Source organism: Helianthus annuus, chromosome 5 (genome assembly GCF_002127325.2).
Source record: "Helianthus annuus cultivar XRQ/B chromosome 5, HanXRQr2.0-SUNRISE, whole genome shotgun sequence".
Classification (NCBI taxonomy): Eukaryota; Viridiplantae; Streptophyta; class Magnoliopsida; order Asterales; family Asteraceae; genus Helianthus; species Helianthus annuus.
The window spans coordinates 172,981,629-173,008,491 of record NC_035437.2 but is presented as its reverse complement, the minus strand read 5'-3'; the positions used below and the strand labels follow the sequence as shown (position 1 = coordinate 173,008,491).

Here is a 26,863-nt window from a genome sequence, read left to right as displayed (position 1 = left end):
CGCAAGGCGCACATATTTAAAATAAATCTTATAAATTACATATAAGGCACCTATAACACATAAAACACATTAATATATGTATATTTTTAACATGTAAAACACCATAATTTAGATATAGTAGCAAAAACCCAAATAGTTATGTAGTAGCCTAGTAGGTAATCAAAAGAAGGTTGCTTAAGTGTTTGCAACTTTATAATAGGTAATAAAAAACGACAATATAGCCAAACTAGTAGTCTTCTTCACTATCTCCATGATCATCGTCAACTCCAAGTACCACATCTTCGCCATCATCTTCACTCAAGCCAAGTTCTTCTTCGATTTCTTCATCATCTTGAATACCTTCATCAATCAATACATGTAGTCTTTTAGATGGTGCTTTCTTAGGTGGTGGTACACTAGGAGTATGGGTGGAGGAAGAAGGATCCTTTTCTTTGGATTGTTGTTGTGTACTTGATCTTGTTGCATATATCGGTTCAGATGCCCCCGAAGCCTTCTCAACAACACGCCATGTCAAACCACTATCTGTGACAACCCTCACAAAACCAGGTATCCGTACGACTAAATTAGCTATTAACTGTTGCCTAATTACTGTGCTTAACTAAGATTTCTGATAAACTGCTACTTGATTGTTGATACGTGTACACGCCTGCATCATACTTTGATTTTTCCTGTCACTACATTACTTATTTACTGAACTCTAGTGACAAACTTGATGCACAAGAAGCACAGTAGCACTAAACGGATACACAGTAAACATGCTGATATAACCAGCATCAGGCAAACACCGCCTCTAAAGGCTTGAATGAGCCAGAATTATTTTACTACACCCATAGTGTGTGTAAGGATACAAGGGTTGTATGATTACGTCTCTAGGAATAAGATACAGAGATTTGGATGTGCCTAAAACATACTTTAAGCACGAAACACAGCACTTTTATCAACACACTAGCTTCTAGCTAATAAATAAAGTGCCAAAATATGAGGAATTATTCCTGACACTTTGCAGAATAAATTGTGTCGCTAAAAATATTACATACGACGCTTAAAGGATATCTTAAGCACTTTAACGGATTCCTATCCAACCGAACAACCGGGCAATACCCGGAACATAAAAATATTGTCAAAATTAATATTGATACTTTTCTGAGCCAGTTAGGGTCCCTGATTACCCTAACACCCGCTTTTAATGCGCTAAAACAACTAACAGGGTTAGACCTTAAAGTTAACGCACTTAACCAAACTGAACCGTAACTGAACGATTGGAAACGAACCGAGTACCATTACATCCCAATGGGATCGGCCAACTAGTGGGCCCCGGGAGAGTACGTCCTTTATAATATTAAATTAGATTACGCGAAGAACGAGGCACTTTTTTTCTATAAAAACCCTCACCTCTCACACACAAACACACACACACTTCACCTCACTCTCTCTCCCTCTCCCCTTGCCCCTCTCGGCCGTGAGCCACCCCACCCCCACATCCATTGTCGGTTCAAGTCTTGCAAGTTCCAAGTATACTCAAGTGTTGGTGGTTACGTACAACGGAGCTCGGAACAAACGGAACGCGAAGGACCTCTACCGTTTGCTATTATCCACGCAGTTTTCGACTAGTTTCTTCCCTAGCCCCGAGCTAGAGGTATAACGTTTAAAACTCATTTTTGGTCATGTCTAAAGTGGTTAAAAGGATATTTGTCGGTTGAATGTCGGTAACCCGCTAAAAGAAACTTTAAAGTTTACTAAAACGTGAATATCGTTGGATAAAAGCTCAAAACGCGTGTAAATGTCGTAGTATTTGAATATGTTGGTTAAAATGGCCCGATCTATGATGTGGTGGCTCTTATCATCGTTTAACCCGACTTTGTTAAGATCTCGAATTTTGGCATACACTAGATGCCAGCGGTTCAAGGGTTAAAAGGTGAAACTCCACCACACGAGAAACATGAACTTGTATAAAAGTGTTTTAACATGAAAAATAGTATTTAAAACAAGCCGATCTACGTATGTACAAGTGGTATATTCGTAGGACCGGGTGTCGAGAAAATCATGTTTTTATCAAAGTGGATAAAGTGTTAACAAATACGATTTCTATAAACTACAAGTGTAGAAACACTTGTAGAATAAAAGATCCGACAAAATAACAATGTTTACAAAAATTGTCGGGAAGTTGTAAGAAGTGATTTGTTCCAAAAACGAGGTTTTTGCAAGACCAAGTTATGTTATATATAGATCCACTAAATGTAACGAGATCTACACCGTAGTTTTTGTAAAAACTACAAGTTCATGAAAACGATGCAATTTTACTAACTAATCTTCTATTTGAAGTATTAAAGATTGATTCGGTTGATTTGATAAATTGTTGAGATGATTTTGTAAAAGAAAATGATACGCTTGAAAGCGTGGCCACCTCCAGTTACAGGGGAAACTCTGGCAAAATTTTCTAAAAATCTAACACTTAGAATTATTTACAAGTGTTAGACTACTTTGACATGTTTTCAAATATATTTCGCCATGACTTTATTTATAAATAATCGGAGGTGGGATTTTCACAAAACTAAACGTGATAAATATATATATTCGGTAAATATATTTTGTCACAACACTGTTTATGATTATTTTGTGAAAATGTATAAATAATATTTTTAGAGTAAAAATAATATTTGCTAACTTGTCAAACCCAAAATAATACCAACGCTTATACGACAAGCATAAAAGTTACAACGGTAATTTCTATTACCACCTAATCATTAAAACGTAACTTACGCATTACGCGGAAATATTCACCGACACGTATGTTGTCAACGTATTATTTTGGAAAGTATTATGTAAAAAGAAAATATATTATTTTTGAGAAAAATAATTATATTTTGGAATAAGAAATAAAAATATATTAAGTGGGACTTAATGAGATAGTATAAATACACATGTATTTAAATCCCCCATCCTTGGGAAGGAAAGTAAAATACCAAGTATGTACACGGAACGGTTGTCTAACCGTCTCCTAAAAATATAAGTTATAAAGCTAAGGCACGGCCATCCGTCTAATAGAATTAGCACCTGTAGGTCGTTGCACAGCTTCGGATATTCGGATTACTTGGTAGAGATACGCATTCACTGTGAGTTCATGTCCCCCTTTTCTCTAACTGTTTTCAGTTTACTTAACTGCGGGGGTGAAATACATGTTACTATGATTTACGAGTACTTCACAACAGTATGTTTAACGTAAGGAGGTGTTATACGATCATGTGAGTGGATAGGAACAACATGGGGCCATTAGTCCTCATGGAGGGACCGAGGGACAGGAGCGGTAGATCTATCTGGGTGTAGCGAGCCCAGCCCCCGGCCAAACTAGAAACGGACCGTGGGGTGACTTTGTCCACATACTTTGCCGTGGCATAAATCTGCTAGGTTTGAGTCTCCCTATTTGCACTTCACATATGTCAGTGGCCTTGCAAACCATTGGTGATCACAAGTCCTCTTACACTGCTACATACCACAGCTATTTTTATACTCACAAAGGTTTTACATACTCACTTACGCATGAACTCGCTCAACATTATTGTTGATTTTTCAACTCACATGTATTTCAGGAAATTAAACGGATCTGGCACGGTATGGAACGTTTTCCGCTGCACTGGTCATGAAGTCATCAGGGTTTAGGGTTGTGTCTCTTACCTGGACAAGACACAATCCCTAAATCACGTTTATGTTTTGTTATAAGTTGTAATGTTACTGAACAAGGTTATGGTTGCATGTTAAAAACAATGGTATTGTACTATGTTTTCAAAAACTTAATGGATGACTTGCATGGTTTTTAAATTCATATAGCTATGTTATGATTAAGCTATGGTATTAAGAAGTCACACAAATTAACCACGCTTCCGCAAAGCCAGGGTGTGACAGCTTGGTATCAGAGCTCTGATCATAGCGAACTAGGATTCTTTCTTGAGTCTAGACTATGATCACTAGGGCTCTCACGAAAACATTTTTCTGCATACCACTTAAGTCCAGATCCACAAACTTTTTACAAACAAATGTTGAGCACATATTATACATTATTTTAGGCTCAGTCTGGGAGGCTGAGGTTCAGGCTAGTGGGACTAGGAGTGTTGGCTAGTGGGACTAGGAGTGTTGGCTAGTGGGACTAGGAGTGTTGGCTAGTGGGACTAGGAGTGTTGGCTAGTGGGACTAGGAGTGTTGGCTAGTGGGACTAGGAATGTTGGCTAGTGAGACTAGGAAGGACAATCTGAGAGGCTGGGAGGCTAGTGGGACTAGGTGGATTATGTGATTATTATCTGGTAACTTATGTGACTATTTGATTCACTGATTTTGTGCTTATTCTGTGTTATGTTACAGACCCATGGATTCACCAGCTACAGGTGGATCAGGTACCACTGGACCCCTACCGTTAGTGTCAGACGATGTTATGTCTTCGGAGCATGAGGTGCACACCTCAGACTATACTAGCACCGACGACGACGACTTCCAGCCGTTCGCGTTACCTGACGGCGCCGATGAGCACGCTGATGACCCCTTACCCTTCGCCTTACCCGAGGATGCCTATGAGCCCATTGATGGCGACCCTGCTGAGTACCTCCCTATTGTTGCGATTCCGGCACCGATTCCTCTTGCTGCTTACCCTGCTTATGAGCTTATGCCAGACGCCGATGCCGACGGTGACATCGAGCTTTACGAGGACGAGCCATTTGAGGACGAGGATCCTGACGTAGCTCCTCTCCCTGCTGGCGATCTCTTGATGATAGCTGACGTTCCAGCTGGAGACTCGCCCATTCACTCACCAGTCCCGGACTCTTTAGAGTCTGTGGCATCTGTATCATCTCGCGGGGCGAGCGCGCAGCAGTTTATTCACGACTCAGACCCTGATCATGCGTCTTCAGCTGCCCCTGTTCCGAGCTACGCGTTTGAGCATGACGAGATCGAGGATTCTGACCCTGTTTTCCCTCCAGGATTTGATCCTGACCATGATATCGAGTATATTCCTATGGATGAGCACATAGAGGACCCTGATGATCCTATCGATCCCATTGATCCAGATTTTGACTTTGATATGGCGTTCGACGACCCTGAGCCTGCCATAGCCCCAGAGCAGGCAGCTGCTTTTGATCCTTTACTTGAGCATGACCCTGTTCATGCTGATTTTCCTCTTGAGCCTGTTGATGCTGTTCCCCCTGTAGGTGTTCCTGTGATCGAGGGCGATCATGTTGCTGCTGATCCCATTGTTCCTTTACCCGTAGGTGACATACCTGCTGACCCTGTTATTGATCCTGTCGATCCTGTTATTGCACCTGTTGACCCCGTTATTGCTCCTATCGATCCTTTACCCATCGAGCCCGAGCACGCTCTTTTTGCTGAGCACATGGATCCTCCAGATGAGGAGGCACAGCACGGGTGGATACCGGCGGACGAGGATGTTCCACCATTTCCCCCACATCACACTGGCACACATCATACTGAGTTCTCTTTTCAGATCCCACCGTTTATTCCTCCAGCGGAGCCTGGAGAGGGCTCTTCAGCCCACCCTTTCGGTCATGTACCGATGACCATGCCATTCATGCCTCAGATAGCATCTATCCCATCTTCTGTTGCACCTATCGATCTTACCAGCACGCCATTACTTTGGTCATCTTCCTCACCGATGCCACCCACTGATCCATATCACCCATTTCATTTGGGCCATACTATTGAGGATCTTTTGATGTCGTTTGTACACCAGCACGAGTCTCATTCACAGCGACTCCAGGAGCTCGAAAGAGCTCAGTTGTCTTTTGGTCCGCATCTTGGTCAGACATCTTCGTCGTTTCAGCCTTTTCGATCATTTCCTCCTGACATTGCTGCCCGACTTTCGACCTTGGAGCAGCAGGTTGCGTCCGTGATCCGTACTCAGCAGGCGATGGAGGAGGACTGGTATCACTTACGTCGCTTACTTTTCGCTCACTTTCCCCCTCCCCCACCCCCATCCGCGTAGGGCTCATTGGTACTGTAGTGGTAGGCGATGGTGAGACGACCGCGATTGTGACTGCACAGATTTTTGGAGACCATCTGACGATACAGATTTTTGCTGATATTTGTTGTTGTACTGGTTGTATGTGACACTGATGTGATGTTGTTTTGACAGGGGTGATGTAGCCCCTATTTGATTTGTGATTGTATGATACAGTGACGTGCTGACACACTTGCTACACTTTATGGTCTCGATATATATAACAATCGCCGTATTCTCACCATATCTGTTTCACTTGATTGCTCATTTATGTTTTGTGACATGGGATGTTGTATGTATGATATTTGCAACATGGGATGTTGGGACATGGGATGTTGTGTGATATATTGATGACATGAGATGTTATATGCTATTACTATTACTATATACGTATGTTTACTTTGGCCTAATCAACGTACGCATCTTTAGAAGATGGCACCAAGACGTCAACCGCAGCCGATGCCCACTACTCCTGAAGAACTACAGCAAGTCATTGCTGCCGCCATTGCTCAGTATGCTGCCTCGCAAGAAGGACCCAGCGGAAGCAACACGAACATCAACGGCAACCAAAATCCTCCTCATGGGTGCACCTACAAACAATTCTTGGACTGTAAGCCCATCAACTTCGACGGCACAGGAGGTGCTGTTGCTTTCGTTCGCTGGGCAGAGAAGACTGATTCCACCATCCGCATGAGCAAATGTGCGCTCGACCAGCAGGTCACTTACATCTCAGGGCTGTTTCTAGACGGAGCCCTATCTTGGTGGAACTTACAAGTGCAAACACTAGGCGAAGCTGCCGCCTACGCCCTGACTTGGGCCGAATTGAAAGAGCTTATGCGCAAGAAGTATTGTTCCCGTGCAGAAATTCAAAGGTTGGAGACTGAATTTTGGCACCTAAAGATGGATGGACCGAAGGTTGCAGAGTACGTCCAGAGATTTCATGACCTTTCTCAAGTGGTTCCTTATATGGTCACGCCTGAATACAAGCGAATTGAGCGCTTCATTTGGGGGTTAGCTCCCCAAATCATTAGCATGGTGACCTCCGCCAGACCGGCAACTATTACGGAAGCCATTGATTTGAGCGTGGCTCTCACTGAGGAGGCAATTCGTTTAAACAAGTTTGATGAAGTCAAGGCGAAGAAGACAGAGACTCACGTTGAGTCCTCAGGAGATAACAAAAGGAAGTTTTCAAACTTCAAACAAGGCGTCAGTATGGCAGTAAAGAAAGGAAAATCAGCTGGTAGTACCAAGAAAGGAAAAGGGTACCAGGGCACCCAGCCCAAATGCAACAACTGCCAACGCCACCATACTGGCAATTGTAACATGAAAGTTTGTGAATCTTGTGGAAAACCGGGCCACTCAAAGGAATCATGTTGGGTTAGTGTAGGCCGAGGAGGCCAGGGAGGAAATATGATTAGAAACGATAATCGTGGTGGTTTGGGAAATCGCCCACAAGGGAATAATCGAGGCTACAATGCAAATCAAGCCGGAACTGCCAATCAAAACAACCCGCCAGTTGGGGGCGGTGCAGGAAGTGGAAAAAGGTTAGGATGTTTTCATTGCGGTGACGTTGGGCACTTCAAGAAGGATTGCCCAGGATTGAACCAAGCCCGTGGAAGGGTGTTCCAGATCGGTGCACAGGAAGCGCGCCAGGATCCCAACGTTGTTACTGGTACGTTCCCTGTAAATCAACGTTATGCATCTGTTCTGTTTGATACTGGTGCCGACTATAGCTTCGTATCACTAGAATTTAAGAATATACTTGGGCTAGCCGCTAATAAGTTAGACATTCCCTACGTAATCGAATTGGCTAATGGAAAGTTGGTAGAAGCCAATGATGTGATCAGAGGCTGTGTGATTGAATTAGGAGAACGCGAGTTTACTCTAGATCTACTACCAGTCCAGTTGGGAAGCTTCGACGTGGTAGTAGGGATGGATTGGTTAACGAGAAACAAGGCTGAGATAGTGTGTCACGAAAAGGTTATTCGTATCCCGACCGGTGATGGTGAGACCATTGTTGTTCATGGAGAAAAGCGTGAGACGCCGTTAAGAATGATTAGTTGCCTGAAAGCAAGGAAGTGTTTGAGGAAAGGATGTGTTGCTTTTCTAGCACACATTGTGGATAAGAAGGCTGCTGAGCCGAAGATCGAAGACATCCCTGTCGTGAGGGAATACCCAGAAGTCTTTCCAGAAGACTTGCCTGGCTTGCCACCTCAAAGGCAAGTGGAGTTTTGCATCGACTTAGTTCCAGGCGCCGCGCCTGTGGCTAAGGCACCCTACAGACTTGCTCCGTCTGAGATGCAAGAACTGTCGACACAACTTCAAGAGTTGTTAGACAAGGGTTTTATCCGACCAAGCTTCTCGCCTTGGGGAGCTCCAGTTTTGTTTGTCAAGAAGAAGGACGGAAGTTTCCGCATGTGCATCGACTACAGAGAGTTGAACAAGCTAACGATCAAGAATAGGTATCCCCTGCCAAGAATTGATGATCTGTTCGACCAGCTTCAAGGTTCAAGCTTCTATTCAAAGATCGATCTTCGATCCGGATACCATCAACTTCGGATACAGGAGGAGAGTATCCCGACGACAGCTTTCAGAACTCGTTATGGACACTACGAGTTTCTCGTTATGCCGTTTGGTTTGACAAACGCGCCTGCAGTGTTCATGGATCTGATGAACCGAGTTTGTAAGCCGTACTTGGATAAGTTCGTGATCGTGTTCATCGATGACATCCTGATTTACTCAAGGACGAAGGCTGAGCACGAGCAACATCTTAGAGCTATTCTGGAGCTACTAAAGAAGGAACAACTGTACGCCAAATTCTCTAAGTGCGAGTTTTGGCTACGTGAGGTGCAATTCCTTGGACACGTGGTGAATGGAGATGGAATCCACGTAGATCCAACCAAGATCGAGGCAATCAAGAATTGGGAAACGCCTACAACGCCAACCGAGATTCGGCAATTCTTGGGTTTGGCTGGCTACTATCGAAGGTTCATCGAGGATTTCTCGAAAATCGCTCAACCTTTGACGCTCCTCATGCAGAAAGATAAGAAGTTTGATTGGGGAATCAAACAGGATGAAGCATTTCAAGTGTTGTAGGACAAGCTTTGCAACGCGCCAATCTTAGCTCTACCGGAAGGTACCGACGATTTTGTGGTATATTGCGACGCATCGCGTCAAGGATTGGGTTGCGTGTTGATGCAACGTCAAAAGGTTATCGCCTACGCATCACGCCAACTGAAGGTGCATGAAAAGAATTATACCACGCATGATTTGGAGCTAGGCGCAGTGGTTTTTGCACTAAAGATTTGGAGACATTACCTGTATGGTACGAAGTGCACAATCTTCACAGATCACAAGAGCCTACAGCATATATTCAACCAGAAGGAGTTGAATATGAGGCAAAGACGATGGGTTGAATTATTGAACGATTACGACTGCGAGATCAAGTATCACCCAGGGAAGGCGAATGTAGTCGCCGATGCCTTAAGTCGTAAGGAAAGGATCAAGCCCCTAAGGGTTAGGGCTATGGAAATGATAATCCAAACCGATCTCTCCTCGCGCGTTCGTGCAGCGCAGAAAGAAGCTCTCAAGGAGGAGAACCTTGAGAAAGAGTATCTCCGTGGGATGGAGAGGATATTGGTACCAAACGAGGAAGGAACGTTATGTTTTGGGAAAAGGATTTGGGTTCCTCTATTTGGTGAATTAAGGGAAGTTATTTTCAATGAAGCGCACAAGTCACGGTACTCTATCCACCCTGGATCGGATAAGATGTACCAAGATCTCAAAAATTACTACTGGTGGCCTAGGATGAAAGGCGACGTTGCTATTTACGTGAGCAAATGTTTAACGTGCGCTAAGGTCAAGGCGGAATACCAGAAGCCCTCAGGACTTCTGCAACAACCTGAGATTCCCAAGTGGAAATGGGAACAAATCTCAATGGATTTTGTTACAAAACTGCCAAGGACGCCAAGAGGCCATGATATGATTTGGGTGATTGTTGACCGCCTAACAAAGTCCGCACACTTTCTGCCAATCAAGGAGAAGGACAGTACTAGTAAACTTGCGGAAATTTACTTAAGAGAGATCGTAGCACGACATGGAGTACCCCTCTCAATCATCTCTGATAGAGACGGAAGGTTTGTGTCAAGGATATGGCAATCCTTCCAAGAAGTTTTTGGCTCACAATTGAATCTGAGCACTGCGTTCCATCCGCAAACTGACGGCCAGAGCGAGCGAACGATACAGACTTTGGAAGACATGCTGAGAGCATGTGCTATGGATTTGGGCGGTAGCTGGGATAAACACTTACCTTTGGTCGAATTCTCATACAACAACAGCTACCACACCAGTATTGGTGTCGCACCTTATGAAGCCCTTTACGGACGCAAGTGTCGATCACCACTATGTTGGGCTGACGCAGGTGATAGGCAGCTTGCCGGTCCCGAAATCGTCCAAGAGACGACAGACAAGATTGCGCAGATTCTTAAACGCATCGAAGCCGCTCGCCACAGACACAAAGCCTACGCGGATCCAAACCGAAAGCATGTGGATTTTCAAGTTGGAGAAATGGTGTTATTGAAGGTATCACCCTGGAAAGGGGTAGCACGCTTTGGGAAGCGTGGGAAGTTAAATCCACGCTACATTGGTCCTTTCAGAATTCTAGAAAGAATTGGAACCGTAGCATACAAGTTGGACCTACCTGCTGAATTAAATGGTGTTCACGATACATTTCATGTATCCAATTTAAAGAAGAGTCCAACTCAAGTTGAAGTTGCCATTCCTATCGACGAGATTCATGTTGACGACACGCTCCACTTCGTAGAAGCACCTGTCGAGGTCACAGATTGGAAGGTTAACAGGACCCGCCGGAGCAGTGTCAAGCTCGTCAAGGTTCGCTGGAATGCCAGACATGGTCCTGAATACACCTGGGAGCGTGAGGACCGGATGAAAGAGAAATACCCCCACTTATTTCCTAAAAACTCTGCATCTACAAGTAGAACTTAAATTTCGGGACGAAATGTCACACCCCAACCAATGGCGGAAACATCGGGATGAGACGAAGTGTGAAGATTGCTCGAGACATCATAACACTATTTGTGACAATAATTTAATAATCCAAGTTTCATTTCATAACTTCAACTAGTCAACATTACAAGAAATTCCAAATACAACAAGTTTAACCAATACAACATGATAACATAACAAAATTTAATACAACATATTCAACCCTAACGTCTATATGTGTATCTAGGCATCAACGCTACTTCTTTTATAGCATCATCATCAACCTGTAACATGTTTAAAATACAATTCAATGCAAAAGCAAAGGCGAGTATACAAGTTTGGTACGTACATAGCATAAGATAAAAAGTGTGAACAATTCCTCATGGCAAGCATATGATTCAAGATAAACATTAAATATGGCATGTGTCTAACATATCAAACCAAGAAAACGCAATATGCTCAAGACATAACCTCAAGTTTACGGGCGGGTCGTTAATCCTATAGCGCTACATATGTCAAGGTTTGGCTCGTACGAAGTTAATGATAAGTTCAACACATAAGAATAACCCAAGTTTAAAGTATCAAGTCATCACGTATACAAGCATGTTATAGGAACGTTCATGTGTTTAACAAAGTGTTCATGTGTAAGTTAATAGGTAAACATGTTACACCCCAAAAGTGGTAAAAGTAAAAAGGGGGAAATACGAGTATACTCACAAAATTGCATATGCTTTCCGATTATCCATGAGTGACGAGTTGTTAGAGAATAAGGATTTATTGGCAAGGTTTCTTGATATTTAGGAAGTGGTGAGATTCGGGATTTGGAAATTAAAGTATCAAAAGTATGTATACGAAAATAATATCTAGTTCTAAGAGCTCGTTTATGACACCATATTAAGTGGTTTCATGGGTCCCAATTTGCCCATTGGAATCATAACAAATAACTTAGAATCTTAGATATGTTAGCATAGGTTCATGACGAATAATCATAACTTGATTACCATCACAAATTCAGCCATGTTTTATATAATTATATGTATATTTATAAGGTAATAATATGACCTAAACTATGTCCAATCAAAGAATGTCATGTAGTATCATGTATTGTCAAGCATGGAGGTTGAAAACCTCATTATAAGATTCACCACTACACACACCATCATGAAGATGGTGGGAGGGTCATGAATAACAATAAAGTAAATCTAATCTAATCAAGTCATAAAAGTGTTCAAATGAAGGAGTGGAACTTAGTTTGGAAGGCCAAAGCCTCCATTTGTTCACACTTCACAAGTCACAAGTTCATCATATAGAAGATGATGACTTGTGCTTGTTTTCATCATTCAATTATCAAGTTTAAACAGAAATTAAATGGGTGTTTGAACCCAAAACTTTGATGGAAATCCCCTAAACACAAACCCACAAGCATGGACTAAGTTGTGAGCTTGGTGGGAACAAGATTCCACTAAGTTTTCTATCAAAACGTGATCATAAAAAGAAATAAAAACGAGCAGAATTTTATGTGTACTTTGGACCTCAAAAATGGTGAGGTTTCACCTTAGTTTGCCCAAGCAAACTTGCGAAAACCTTCCTAGAGGTTATCCAAGTGTTAAGAAGAAAGACACAAGAAGAAAATAGATGATGAAGTGAGTTAGAACTCACTTTGAATCCCTTAAACTTTCTGCTCAAAGCTGAATATTTTTGAGTGAAATAGAGTCTATTTTGAGAGTATTTAGAAGGTTTGTAAAGTGGAAAAATGAATGGAGGAAGTGTTTCTTATATAGGGAGGAATTAGGGTTAGGTTGGTTGGTATTAATTATAAGTTGGTGGGAGTTTAACCACAACAAATAAAGGAAATGGAGCCAAAGAAAATCACCCAATAACTGGCCAGCTTGCGGCCGCACATGATTCTGTTTATTACATATGTATTTATTTTTTTTTTGTTATGAAATGGTAGTTGGCACATTAACTTGTATAACAATCTAGAAGTGAATTATAAAAAAAAACAATAACTAATGGCAAGTGGATGGCAGGCCTTGGACATGGTGTAGCCGAACACCTGCCTTCCCATTTGGCAACACTATGTTTGATTTTAATTTTTCTTTTATACTCACTACGGAATAAAATTAGTAACGTATAAAGAAATTGTTTTCATACTTGCCATATAGGAAGTTAAATAGAATATCTCAAAATTAGTATATTATTGTACTATTTAAAGATTATTTTTTTCTAATTCTTAGCAATTTAACTAAAGATAGCAAAAGAATGTCTGATAATGTGGTTATTTTTATCTACAAATGTCAAGTAAAATGCTTTATAAAATTTAAATATATTGATATAAATCATGACAACCAAACAAATATCGTTTGTTATCGTACCACTATGGTAACAAATAGTTACGATATCGACTAAATGCTCACCCCAACGCGCGTGGATATTTACTAGTTATTAATAAATGGTGCAGTAATTTACTAATCATAAGAATATAGTTTATGTATTAATGTCTACACTTATGAAATGAATAAAGAAAATGCCAAAGATCAAAAGGGTGTGGCCAATTATGGCTACTTGCTGGCGTGAAGGGATTAGCTTATTATATATATATATATTTTTTTTCCTTTTTTTTTTTCAACTAACATACTATAATGTATAGTATAATGTTTATTATTTAATATCAATATGTAACTAAGTAATTTATTAAGCATATAAGTATAGTAAGATTTAATTTACATGAAATTAAGTAGTAAGTTGGCATAAAATAAAAGTATAGGTTGTGTGTTGTGAACGTATAATCAAGTGTTTGTATGTAATTAGCGTCTAAAGTCATGTATTTCTTTACGAAAAGCACGAATATGTATCGAATGAATGTATGAATCAAATGTCTAAATAGATTTAAATGTACAAGCATGATTAAATAAATGAGGTATAATTTGTACAAGATATTAAATTTTATTACAATCGAAGTTACGAATTACGAAAATGGAAGCGAAATACGAATACGATACGGATGTAAGTTCCCAAAAATAAGTAAATGAATAATCGTTCTAATTAAAGTAAGTTTCAAAACGCGAGGCGTTACAGTCTCCCATCCTTTAAGGAAATTTCGTCCCGAAATTTATTTAAAAGGAAGACCTTGGAAAAAGTATTTTGACTAAAAAGAATGATTGGCTAAAATTGAGATTTTAAGTTTGAGACGTGTTGAAAAGGTATAATTTTTTTTTTTTTTGGGGAATGAAAGGATATGTTTGTTATGTGTGTTGGATAAACGAAAGTGACGCGTTAAGAATGAGGTTTCGTCGTGAATAATCGGATATCGCGCGTTTAGCAATGTGTTTGTGAGTCGTTAAAGTTTTATATTAGGTCTAAGAGGTCTGCAACACACTGAATTTCTCATGGCACGTTTACGAAAGTTTGGTGGCATGGTGAAAACACTTATGTATAGGAAGTACCAGCGGCGTATCCACCATGTTTTGACCATGTCACGCCCGTTTCGTATTCGGTATTATGGTACATTCCGTGTCTTACCATACACAGTAGTACACTCTAGGGTTCTCATGCGCTTATCATTATAATCCCGTGTGCACCCGCGATTCTATTGATCGTCGCATGATCCGCATAGCTTGTAGTAGTTGTGTATGAATTAGGGTATACATAATTTAAAAATTAAGAATGGGTACGTGTAAGAATGTAGTATGTATGCAAGTCCTTGCTTAAGTATGTAAAGGACCCACGCAAGCGAATCCCTCGGATTACGCTCGTGTACAGGTACGAATGTTTGAATCATGTGTATGAATGAAAGCCCAAGCATAAGTATAAGTTTAATATGAATATGCACGTAAGTATGGGTATCACCATAAAACGTACGAGTAGTATGAGTATACGTGTAAGCATGAAACGTATAAATATAAGTATAAGCATGAAACACATGAGTATAAGTATGAATACGATTATAAGTATGAGCACAAAATGTATTGTTATGAATATGAGCGTGAGTGAAAGTATGAATACTAATGATTTCGTATATAGTATTAATTGAAACGTAAAACAAGTTAAGCATGTAAAAGTGTTCAAAAGGTTGAGCATGTAAATACAAATGATATAACTGAAATTTTCGCGATGCAACGACCAAAACGTGTATGATGATATGCATGTATAGTTGTTTAAACGAAACGTTGAGTTTATCGAGTCAAAATTAGATTGAGCTTGGTTTGAAAGGTAGAATCTAGCTTGCATATGTAAGAGGATACAAAGTACTCATTGGTTATGCATAATATATTTGGTAATGAATGGAATGCTACTTTTGTTTAAAAGGTTTTATGTAATTCGAGGATGGTCGGTTCCCATGAAGTCTTCTTGCCCACGTGTTTTGTAAATTGGTGTAGGAAAAAGGTTTTCGATAAAAAGTAAGTTCGTTTCATAAAACAAGAAATTATGAATTTAGGAGGTTCTTGTGAAAGCGAGGATCCTTAGAAAAGAATTTAGCAAAAGGACTTAGTGATTGTTAAAAGCTTTAACAAATGATTTGTTGATGTTGAAAAGAGTATTTGGTAAAACGATCATATAACATCTTATTAGTAATTTGAGAAAGGTTAGTTTGATTTCGATTAAGAGTGGAAGTTTCTAGTATGATGATATAATATGAACGTGTTTTAGTTAATAAATCGGATGTGAAGTTCATGGGCAAGAGATTCACTAGACCGATTAAATAGATAGGTAGCATTTCGTAAGGTTTGGAAATTCGTGTAGTAAAACGTTTAAGACGTGATTAAGTATCTCATGTATATGATCCATGTGAAATGTATAATGGAATAAGAATAAGTTTGATAAAATAATAAATTTTGAAAATCGCATGAGTAGGGATTTGGTTAATGATAAACAATTTAGGTATAAAATATGATCGAGTTTGCATAATAAGATATTTTGAAGAGACGTTTTGGAAACGATCACCTAGGTAAGGGAATCACCCCTAACTCGTTGGTGAGGTCGTTTTTAAGAAAAGGGGAGTGGAGTTAATCGTCAAGGTAAGGAAATCACTCCTATCTCGATGATATGTCTCCACTTGTCGTTACAAGGATTATGAATTTAAATTATATGAAATCATGCATATGTATAAATGTATGGAAAAGATTCAATATGTTGTGTGTGTAAAAAAGTGAATATTGAAAGTAAATTCAAATTTGAAAGATTGCATCGTATAAAATAAATAATAGAAACACATGTTTGATCAAAATTTGGATGGTTCCAAAACGGAACTTTGACTAACCAAAGTGGTCGAAAAGTCTTTTGAATTTGAGGAGCATGCTTTGGCCTAATAAGTAAAATACTCTCGCCGACAAGTCGGTTAACGGTATTTACCCTTCCGGTTACTACATGTCCCAAATCAATCGAAATTTCGAGACTTGGCGGGATTTAACAAAAATATCAAGGAGTGGAACTAGTCGCCAAGGTGCGGGTTTCACCCCTAACTTGACGATTTCGTATCCTAAGTGTGGTTGGTACTCGTCGGGTCAAAATTTAATTTCAACACTTTGACGAGGGTCCACTAGAGTTTGAAATTCGAATTTCTCCATCAAGGTGAGGATTTCACTCCTAACTTGGTGGTGAATTCCGTGTAAAAAGAAAAGTAGAAGGATTGAGAGTCATTCACCAAATTGTGGGTTTCACGCCTATTTTGGGTGAACTCGTCTCGTTTGTGTAATATGTGTGTTTGTGGATTTAAAATAGTCGAGTAAAATGTATGAGGAATAGTGTATGTCGAAGATTAAATAAACAAGTATAAACACGTCAAGTATGGCTCATAAAGAATGACATATTAAAACAAATATTAACACATAATAAAACATGTATTAACACATAAGAATAGTATGTCAAGTATTAACACACAAGCGACATATATGTTTAAAAAAAATCAAAGCGAATAAATGAGAAGCGAGTAAAGTAGTTTCAAGCAATACACAAGAATAAAGCTCTAAAACTATAGACTAGGTTAAAGCATTCCTACTTTCCCTAATTCCCTATAGTTATGGCTCTGATACCAATCTGTCACACCCCAACCAATGGCGGAAACATCGGGATGAGACGAAGTGTGAAGATTGCTCGAGACATCATAACACTATTTGTGACAATAATTTAATAATCCAAGTTTCATTTCATAACTTCAACTAGTCAACATTACAAGAAATTCCAAATACAACAAGTTTAACCAATACAACATGATAACATAACAAAATTTAATACAACATATTCAACCCTAACGTCTATATGTGTATCTAGGCATCAACGCTACTTCTTTTATAGCATCATCATCAACCTGTAACATGTTTAAAATACAATTCAATGCAAAAGCAAAGGCGAGTATACAAGTTTGGTACGTACATAGCATAAGATAAAAAGTGTGAACAATTCCTCATGGCAAGCATATGATTCAAGATAAACATTAAATATGGCATGTGTCTAACATATCAAACCAAGAAAACGCAATATGCTCAAGACATAACCTCAAGTTTACGGGCGGGTCGTTAATCCTATAGCGCTACATATGTCAAGGTTTGGCTCGTACGAAGTTAATGATAAGTTCAACACATAAGAATAACCCAAGTTTAAAGTATCAAGTCATCACGTATACAAGCATGTTATAGGAACGTTCATGTGTTTAACAAAGTGTTCATGTGTAAGTTAATAGGTAAACATGTTACACCCCAAAAGTGGTAAAAGTAAAAAGGGGGAAATACGAGTATACTCACAAAATTGCATATGCTTTCCGATTATCCATGAGTGACGAGTTGTTAGAGAATAAGGATTTATTGGCAAGGTTTCTTGATATTTAGGAAGTGGTGAGATTCGGGATTTGGAAATTAAAGTATCAAAAGTATGTATACGAAAATAATATCTAGTTCTAAGAGCTCGTTTATGACACCATATTAAGTGGTTTCATGGGTCCCAATTTGCCCATTGGAATCATAACAAATAACTTAGAATCTTAGATATGTTAGCATAGGTTCATGACGAATAATCATAACTTGATTACCATCACAAATTCAGCCATGTTTTATATAATTATATGTATATTTATAAGGTAATAATATGACCTAAACTATGTCCAATCAAAGAATGTCATGTAGTATCATGTATTGTCAAGCATGGAGGTTGAAAACCTCATTATAAGATTCACCACTACACACACCATCATGAAGATGGTGGGAGGGTCATGAATAACAATAAAGTAAATCTAATCTAATCAAGTCATAAAAGTGTTCAAATGAAGGAGTGGAACTTAGTTTGGAAGGCCAAAGCCTCCATTTGTTCACACTTCACAAGTCACAAGTTCATCATATAGAAGATGATGACTTGTGCTTGTTTTCATCATTCAATTATCAAGTTTAAACAGAAATTAAATGGGTGTTTGAACCCAAAACTTTGATGGAAATCCCCTAAACACAAACCCACAAGCATGGACTAAGTTGTGAGCTTGGTGGGAACAAGATTCCACTAAGTTTTCTATCAAAACGTGATCATAAAAAGAAATAAAAACGAGCAGAATTTTATGTGTACTTTGGACCTCAAAAATGGTGAGGTTTCACCTTAGTTTGCCCAAGCAAACTTGCGAAAACCTTCCTAGAGGTTATCCAAGTGTTAAGAAGAAAGACACAAGAAGAAAATAGATGATGAAGTGAGTTAGAACTCACTTTGAATCCCTTAAACTTTCTGCTCAAAGCTGAATATTTTTGAGTGAAATAGAGTCTATTTTGAGAGTATTTAGAAGGTTTGTAAAGTGGAAAAATGAATGGAGGAAGTGTTTCTTATATAGGGAGGAATTAGGGTTAGGTTGGTTGGTATTAATTATAAGTTGGTGGGAGTTTAACCACAACAAATAAAGGAAATGGAGCCAAAGAAAATCACCCAATAACTGGCCAGCTTGCGGCCGCACATGATTCTGTTTATTACATATGTATTTATTTTTTTTTGTTATGAAATGGTAGTTGGCACATTAACTTGTATAACAATCTAGAAGTGAATTATAAAAAAAACAATAACTAATGGCAAGTGGATGGCAGGCCTTGGACATGGTGTAGCCGAACACCTGCCTTCCCATTTGGCAACACTATGTTTGATTTTAATTTTTCTTTTATACTCACTACGGAATAAAATTAGTAACGTATAAAGAAATTGTTTTCATACTTGCCATATAGGAAGTTAAATAGAATATCTCAAAATTAGTATATTATTGTACTATTTAAAGATTATTTTTTTCTAATTCTTAGCAATTTAACTAAAGATAGCAAAAGAATGTCTGATAATGTGGTTATTTTTATCTACAAATGTCAAGTAAAATGCTTTATAAAATTTAAATATATTGATATAAATCATGACAACCAAACAAATATCGTTTGTTATCGTACCACTATGGTAACAAATAGTTACGATATCGACTAAATGCTCACCCCAACGCGCGTGGATATTTACTAGTTATTAATAAATGGTGCAGTAATTTACTAATCATAAGAATATAGTTTATGTATTAATGTCTACACTTATGAAATGAATAAAGAAAATGCCAAAGATCAAAAGGGTGTGGCCAATTATGGCTACTTGCTGGCGTGAAGGGATTAGCTTATTATATATATATATATTTTTTTTCCTTTTTTTTTTTCAACTAACATACTATAATGTATAGTATAATGTTTATTATTTAATATCAATATGTAACTAAGTAATTTATTAAGCATATAAGTATAGTAAGATTTAATTTACATGAAATTAAGTAGTAAGTTGGCATAAAATAAAAGTATAGGTTGTGTGTTGTGAACGTATAATCAAGTGTTTGTATGTAATTAGCGTCTAAAGTCATGTATTTCTTTACGAAAAGCACGAATATGTATCGAATGAATGTATGAATCAAATGTCTAAATAGATTTAAATGTACAAGCATGATTAAATAAATGAGGTATAATTTGTACAAGATATTAAATTTTATTACAATCGAAGTTACGAATTACGAAAATGGAAGCGAAATACGAATACGATACGGATGTAAGTTCCCAAAAATAAGTAAATGAATAATCGTTCTAATTAAAGTAAGTTTCAAAACGCGAGGCGTTACACGAAATTTATTTAACGGGGGGAGAATGTGACAACCCTCACAAAACCAGGTATCCGTACGACTAAATTAGCTATTAACTGTTGCCTCATTACTGTGCTTAACTAAGATTTCTGATAAACTGCTACTTGATTGTTGATACGTGTACACGCCTGCATCATACTTTGATTTTTCCTGTCACTACATTACTTATTTACTGAACTCTAGTGACAAACTTGATGCACAAGAAGCACAGTAGCACTAAACGGATACACAGTAAACATGCTGATATAACCAGCATCAGGCAAACACCGCCTCTAAAGGCTTGAATGAGCCAGAATTATTTTACTACACCCATAGTGTGTGTAAGGATACAAGGGTTGTATGATTACGTCTCTAGGAATAAGATACAGAGATTTGGATGTGCCTAAAACATACTTTAAGCACGAAACACAACACTTTTATCAACACACTAGCTTCTAGCTAATAAATAAAGTGCCAAAATATGAGGAATTATTCCTGACACTTTGCAGAATAAATTGTGTCGCTAAAAATATTACATACGACGCTTAAAGGATATCTTAAGCACTTTAACGGATTCCTATCCAACCGAACAACCGGGCAATACCCGGAACATAAAAATATTGTCAAAATTAATATTGATACTTTTCTGAGCCAGTTAGGGTCCCTGATTACCCTAACACCCGCTTTTAATGCGCTAAAACAACTAACAGGGTTAGACCTTAAAGTTAACGCACTTAACCAAACTGAACCGTAACTGAACGATTGGAAACGAACCGAGTACCATTACATCCCAATGGGATCGGCCAACTAGTGGGCCCCGGGAGAGTACGTCCTTTATAATATTAAATTAGATTACGCGAAGAACGAGGCACTTTTTTTCTATAAAAACCCTCACCTCTCACACACAAACACACACACTTCACCTCACTCTCTCTCCCTCTCCCCTTGCCCCTCTCGGCCGTGAGCCACCCCACCCCCACATCCATTGTCGGTTCAAGTCTTGCAAGTTCCAAGTATACTCAAGTGTTGGTGGTTACGTACAACGGAGCTCGGAACAAACGGAACGCGAAGGACCTCTACCGTTTGCTATTATCCACGCAGTTTTCGACTAGTTTCTTCCCTAGCCCCGAGCTAGAGGTATAACGTTTAAAACTCATTTTTGGTCATGTCTAAAGTGGTTAAAAGGATATTTGTCGGTTGAATGTCGGTAACCCGCTAAAAGAAACTTTAAAGTTTACTAAAACGTGAATATCGTTGGATAAAAGCTCAAAACGCGTGTAAATGTCGTAGTATTTGAATATGTTGGTTAAAATGGCCCGATCTATGATGTGGTGGCTCTTATCATCGTTTAACCCGACTTTGTTAAGATCTCGAATTTTGGCATACACTAGATGCCAGCGGTTCAAGGGTTAAAAGGTGAAACTCCACCACACGAGAAACATGAACTTGTATAAAAGTGTTTTAACATGAAAAATAGTATTTAAAACAAGCCGATCTACGTATGTACAAGTGGTATATTCGTAGGACCGGGTGTCGAGAAAATCATGTTTTTATCAAAGTGGATAAAGTGTTAACAAATACGATTTCTATAAACTACAAGTGTAGAAACACTTGTAGAATAAAAGATCCGACAAAATAACAATGTTTACAAAAATTGTCGGGAAGTTGTAAGAAGTGATTTGTTCCAAAAACGAGGTTTTTGCAAGACCAAGTTATGTTATATATAGATCCACTAAATGTAACGAGATCTACACCGTAGTTTTTGTAAAAACTACAAGTTCATGAAAACGATGCAATTTTACTAACTAATCTTCTATTTGAAGTATTAAAGATTGATTCGGTTGATTTGATAAATTGTTGAGATGATTTTGTAAAAGAAAATGATACGCTTGAAAGCGTGGCCACCTCCAGTTACAGGGGAAACTCTGGCAAAATTTTCTAAAAATCTAACACTTAGAATTATTTACAAGTGTTAGACTACTTTGACATGTTTTCAAATATATTTCGCCATGACTTTATTTATAAATAATCGGAGGTGGGATTTTCACAAAACTAAACGTGATAAATATATATATTCGGTAAATATATTTTGTCACAACACTGTTTATGATTATTTTGTGAAAATGTATAAATAATATTTTTAGAGTAAAAATAATATTTGCTAACTTGTCAAACCCAAAATAATACCAACGCTTATACGACAAGCATAAAAGTTACAACGGTAATTTCTATTACCACCTAATCATTAAAACGTAACTTACGCATTACGCGGAAATATTCACCGACACGTATGTTGTCAACGTATTATTTTGGAAAGTATTATGTAAAAAGAAAATATATTATTTTTGAGAAAAATAATTATATTTTGGAATAAGAAATAAAAATATATTAAGTGGGACTTAATGAGATAGTATAAATACACATGTATTTAAATCCCCCATCCTTGGGAAGGAAAGTAAAATACCAAGTATGTACACGGAACGGTTGTCTAACCGTCTCCTAAAAATATAAGTTATAAAGCTAAGGCACGACCATCCGTCTAATAGAATTAGCACCTGTAGGTCGTTGCACAGCTTCGGATATTCGGATTACTTGGTAGAGATACGCATTCACTGTGAGTTCATGTCCCCCTTTTCTCTAACTGTTTTCAGTTTACTTAACTGCGGGGGTGAAATACATGTTACTATGATTTACGAGTACTTCACAACGGTATGTTTAACGTAAGGAGGTGTTATACGATCATGTGAGTGGATAGGAACAACATGGGGCCATTAGTCCTCATGGAGGGACCGAGGGACAGGAGCGGTAGATCTATCTGGGTGTAGCGAGCCCAGCCCCCGGCCAAACTAGAAACGGACCGTGGGGTGACTTTGTCCACATACTTTGCCGTGGCATAAATCTGCTAGGTTTGAGTCTCCCTATTTGCACTTCACATATGTCAGTGGCCTTGCAAACCATTGGTGATCACAAGTCCTCTTACACTGCTACATACCACAGCTATTTTTATACTCACAAAGGTTTTACATACTCACTTACGCATGAACTCGCTCAACATTATTGTTGATTTTTCAACTCACATGTATTTCAGGAAATTAAACGGATCTGGCACGGTATGGAACGTTTTCCGCTGCACTGGTCATGAAGTCATCAGGGTTTAGGGTTGTGTCTCTTACCTGGACAAGACACAATCCCTAAATCACGTTTATGTTTTGTTATAAGTTGTAATGTTACTGAACAAGGTTATGGTTGCATGTTAAAAACAATGGTATTGTACTATGTTTTCAAAAACTTAATGGATGACTTGCATGGTTTTTAAATTCATATAGCTATGTTATGATTAAGCTATGGTATTAAGAAGTCACACAAATTAACCACGCTTCCGCAAAGCCAGGGTGTGACACTATCATCATCAAACACAACCTCCGAAGTCTCCTCATTCTCATCATCCATAACACCCATGACCCACTCGTTACTATCATCAATTTCTTGTAAAAGTATAGGGTGGGTGGTGTTCCTTCTTTCATATCGTTGTTTCAATCCACGATTAAACTTTACATACACCAAGTCTTTTAATCGTTTTTGTGCCAATCGGTTTCTTCTTTTAGTATGAAGCTGTAAAACTAATAAATTTTAGATAACTAATGACTATAAAAATAATATAATTAAAATGAAAGTTTAATTGTGAACTTACTTGTTGGAAGACACTCCAATTTCTCTCACATCCCGTGGCACTACATGTGAGACTAAGAATCCGAATGGCAAACTTTTGCAACTTTGGGGTATCACATCCATAACTAGCCCACCAATCCGCTATTAACAAATGAAAGTCTTAAATCCATGAGATGTTTTTATATAATTGGTACTATTAAAATAAAAATGATATTTTTACCTGGTGATCTCGTCTTTCTTTGACGTATAGCCATCGGATTGCCAAAAACACCTATTACCTCTTCGTATGAATCCAACTGGCTGCTGATTATGTCATGAGTATGTGGATCAGCAACTAACCTTCCAATACAGTCAATCAAACCTCGCCTAATCGGTCCACCACTTGCTTTCGCTTGATTGTCATAATACATTTCCGAATTCAAAAAAAATCCAGCAACATGTAAAGGCCTATGAAGCTGACATTCCCATCTTTTGTCAATGATCGCAAAGGCTTTTTTATACTCAGCTTTTCTATTCAAAAAACTAGCTGCAATGGCTTCCTTAGCCCTTGTCATAGCGTCATAGATGTACCCCATGGCAGGTTTCTTATCCCCATCAACAATCCTAAGAACTTTAACAAGCGGTCCTGTCAACTTGAGAGCATAAACAATGTTTCTACAAAATCTTTCTTGTTAAAAGGTATATGTTACTTTCCTCCCACCCGCTTCCTTCGCCCATTTGCCACCCATGCATTCATCGGACAGGACCATCTTTAGCAAACTGTTCTTTTGCTTGTGCATTTGCACAAGGATGATGAATGATGTTGCAAACCGTGTCACCGCGGGCCTATGCAAATTTCTTTTATTCGTGAATCTTCTCATCAGATTCACAAGTTTAGTATGATTATATATATATATATATATATATATATATATATGCATTCGCGAAAATTGCATTTTTCAAACACTCCTTGATCTTTGGAATCTTCCCTATATCCTCTAACATGAGATCAATACAATGGGCTGCACATGGTGTCCAGTACAAATGCTTTCTTGAAGCTTCTAAGTACATACCTACAATAAACAACAAAACAAGTATATAATTGACCAATAAACCGTATAAATATCTCAACAGACTGCATGAATTTTGCACTAACTGCATGAATTCTGCACTAAAACACGAATTCTGCACTAATCTGCGTGAATTCTGCATGAATTATGCACTAAAACACGAATTCTGCACTGATCTGCATGAACTCTGCAATAAATCTGCATGAATTCTGCACTAACTGCATGAATTCTGAATAAGCAGCATGATTTCTACACTAATATGCATGAATTCTACACTAACTGCATGAATTCTGCACTAAAACATCATGAATTCTGCATAACCAAGATAATAAACAGTAAAAAACAGGTAAGAGTTACCTTCCGATTTATAATTGGATGCATTATCCGTCACCTCTTGCACCACGTTTTCCTCTCCTACTTCATCCACCATTTCTTCAAGCATCCCCAACAACTGATGAGCATCCTTCGTGATCTCTGATACATCTATCGACTTCACAAACACCGACCCTTTAGGAGAATTAACCAAGAAGTTGATAATATCTTTTTGGATAGTCGAATCACGCCATCCATCTGATAAAATAGAACATCCTTTGGCAGCCCATTCCTTTTTGTGATTATTAATCTCCAATTTAGTGTCCTCTACTTCTTTTGTAAGTAAAGGCACCCTCAATTCGTACATAGTAGGTGCTCGAAATCCCGGACCAAACTGTGCCACAACTTCCAAAATAATATGAAAGCTACCATAGGTGGCCTCGTGAAAAGGAATACCCGCGTCATAAAACCACCGAGCAATCTCTATGCAAACTTTGTCCCTCAATTCTTTTTTACAAATTTCATTTATGGTTTGTTGTTTTCCTCCTTTCCTACCTTTTAGTATGTCTAAAGGGTTAGGAGGATAAAACGCATCAATAAGTCCTTTTTGCCTTGGCTTTTTGGCGCATTTGCTTGGCTCGAACCACTTGTCCTCTTCACCTTCGTTACAACACATTCTTCGTCCTCTTCATCACCAAAATCATAATCATCAACCATGGGGTCATATGATTGTTTACCCTTAGCTTTTTTCAACATAAAGTCTTTCATCTCTTGGGGTACATTTTCGGGACACCTACCACATGATGCAACGTTTCTAAACCCATCAATTAAGTGTTGCTTCAGCCGGTATACGCCACCTGTTGATGGTTTTCCACAGAACTTGCAAGTCCACCGGTTTTTGTTGGTCGGGTCTTGTGTGCCATATTTTCTACTCAGGTCACCCGTACTAGTTGCTTGACCAACTTCACCACCATCAGTAGCCATTTAACTTTAACTGAACTGTGACATATTTCATGTATAAGTATTAAGTAATAACAATTAACAAACTGTGAAAGGACATTTAACTGAACCGTGACAAAAATATATACATGAAAAACATTTAACTGAACTGAACTGTCTACAGCTATCACTTCTAAACTTATGCTAACAATATTGACTAAATATATGATGCCAAATACATAATATATATGCATGCTAATAACTGTGAGTCTAAAAGAATAATTTGATGAAACAAGCATGTAAGAATCACATATAAGTTAACTAAACATAAACAAGAGAAGTGAAAAAATAACTGAAATAAAGAATTTAACTTCGAGATTTTGAGCAAAGAATAGAGAATTGGAGATCGTCCAAAAAGAAACAAGTAGAAAACTGAAATCAACTATTAAAGATAAATACTTTTAATAATTAAAGATACTAACCTGTTTTCAGCGAAGAAGAATCATGATCGACCAGAAGATTTGGTGAAAAAAACCCAGCAGATGCGTAAAATTGGCTCCAGTTGTTATGACGATTAGGGTAAAATCCCGCTAATTTTTACCGCCATATGTGTTTTTGGCGCTATTAGGCCTTTTATTGTGTGCTATCGGGCCTTTTATGTGTGCTAGTGGGCCTATTTTCGTCACTTTAGGGGTCTGATTATAAGTTATGTTGGCCAACAGCAAACTTGTACAAAAAGCTACCTATGCCTGCGCTTTTCCGCTTACTATAAAATCCCAAAAAGCGCACGCTTTC

General features: G+C 38.4%; 1 protein-coding gene across 1 annotated transcript; it reads right to left on the bottom strand.

Annotated features, from left to right (window-relative positions):
• Nucleotides 1-226: 226 nt before the first annotated feature.
• On the bottom strand, nt 227-26,113 carry LOC110944107. Its single transcript, XM_035990070.1, has 7 exons — nt 25,741-26,113; nt 25,175-25,696; nt 24,715-24,820; nt 23,989-24,422; nt 23,791-23,909; nt 23,520-23,711; nt 227-490 (listed from the first exon to the last, which is right to left on the bottom strand). The coding sequence occupies exons 1-7, from the start codon at nt 26,111-26,113 to the stop codon at nt 227-229; spliced, it is 2,010 nt and encodes a 669-aa protein (XP_035845963.1).
• Nucleotides 26,114-26,863: the final 750 nt, after the last annotated feature.

Excerpts from the sequence above, each read along its gene's own strand:
- LOC110944107 (XM_035990070.1), bottom strand. The coding sequence starts at position 26,113 with ATGGCTACTGATGGTGGTGAAGTTGGTCAAGCAACTAGTACGGGTGAC. Across the intron at positions 25,697-25,740 it reads AAATGCGCCAAAAAGCCAAG|ACATACTAAAAGGTAGGAAA; the intron begins GCAAAAAGGACT and ends CTAACCCTTTAG. Across the intron at positions 491-23,519 it reads AGAATGAGGAGACTTCGGAG|GCTTCGGGGGCATCTGAACC; the intron begins GTTGTGTTTGAT and ends GTTGTTGAGAAG.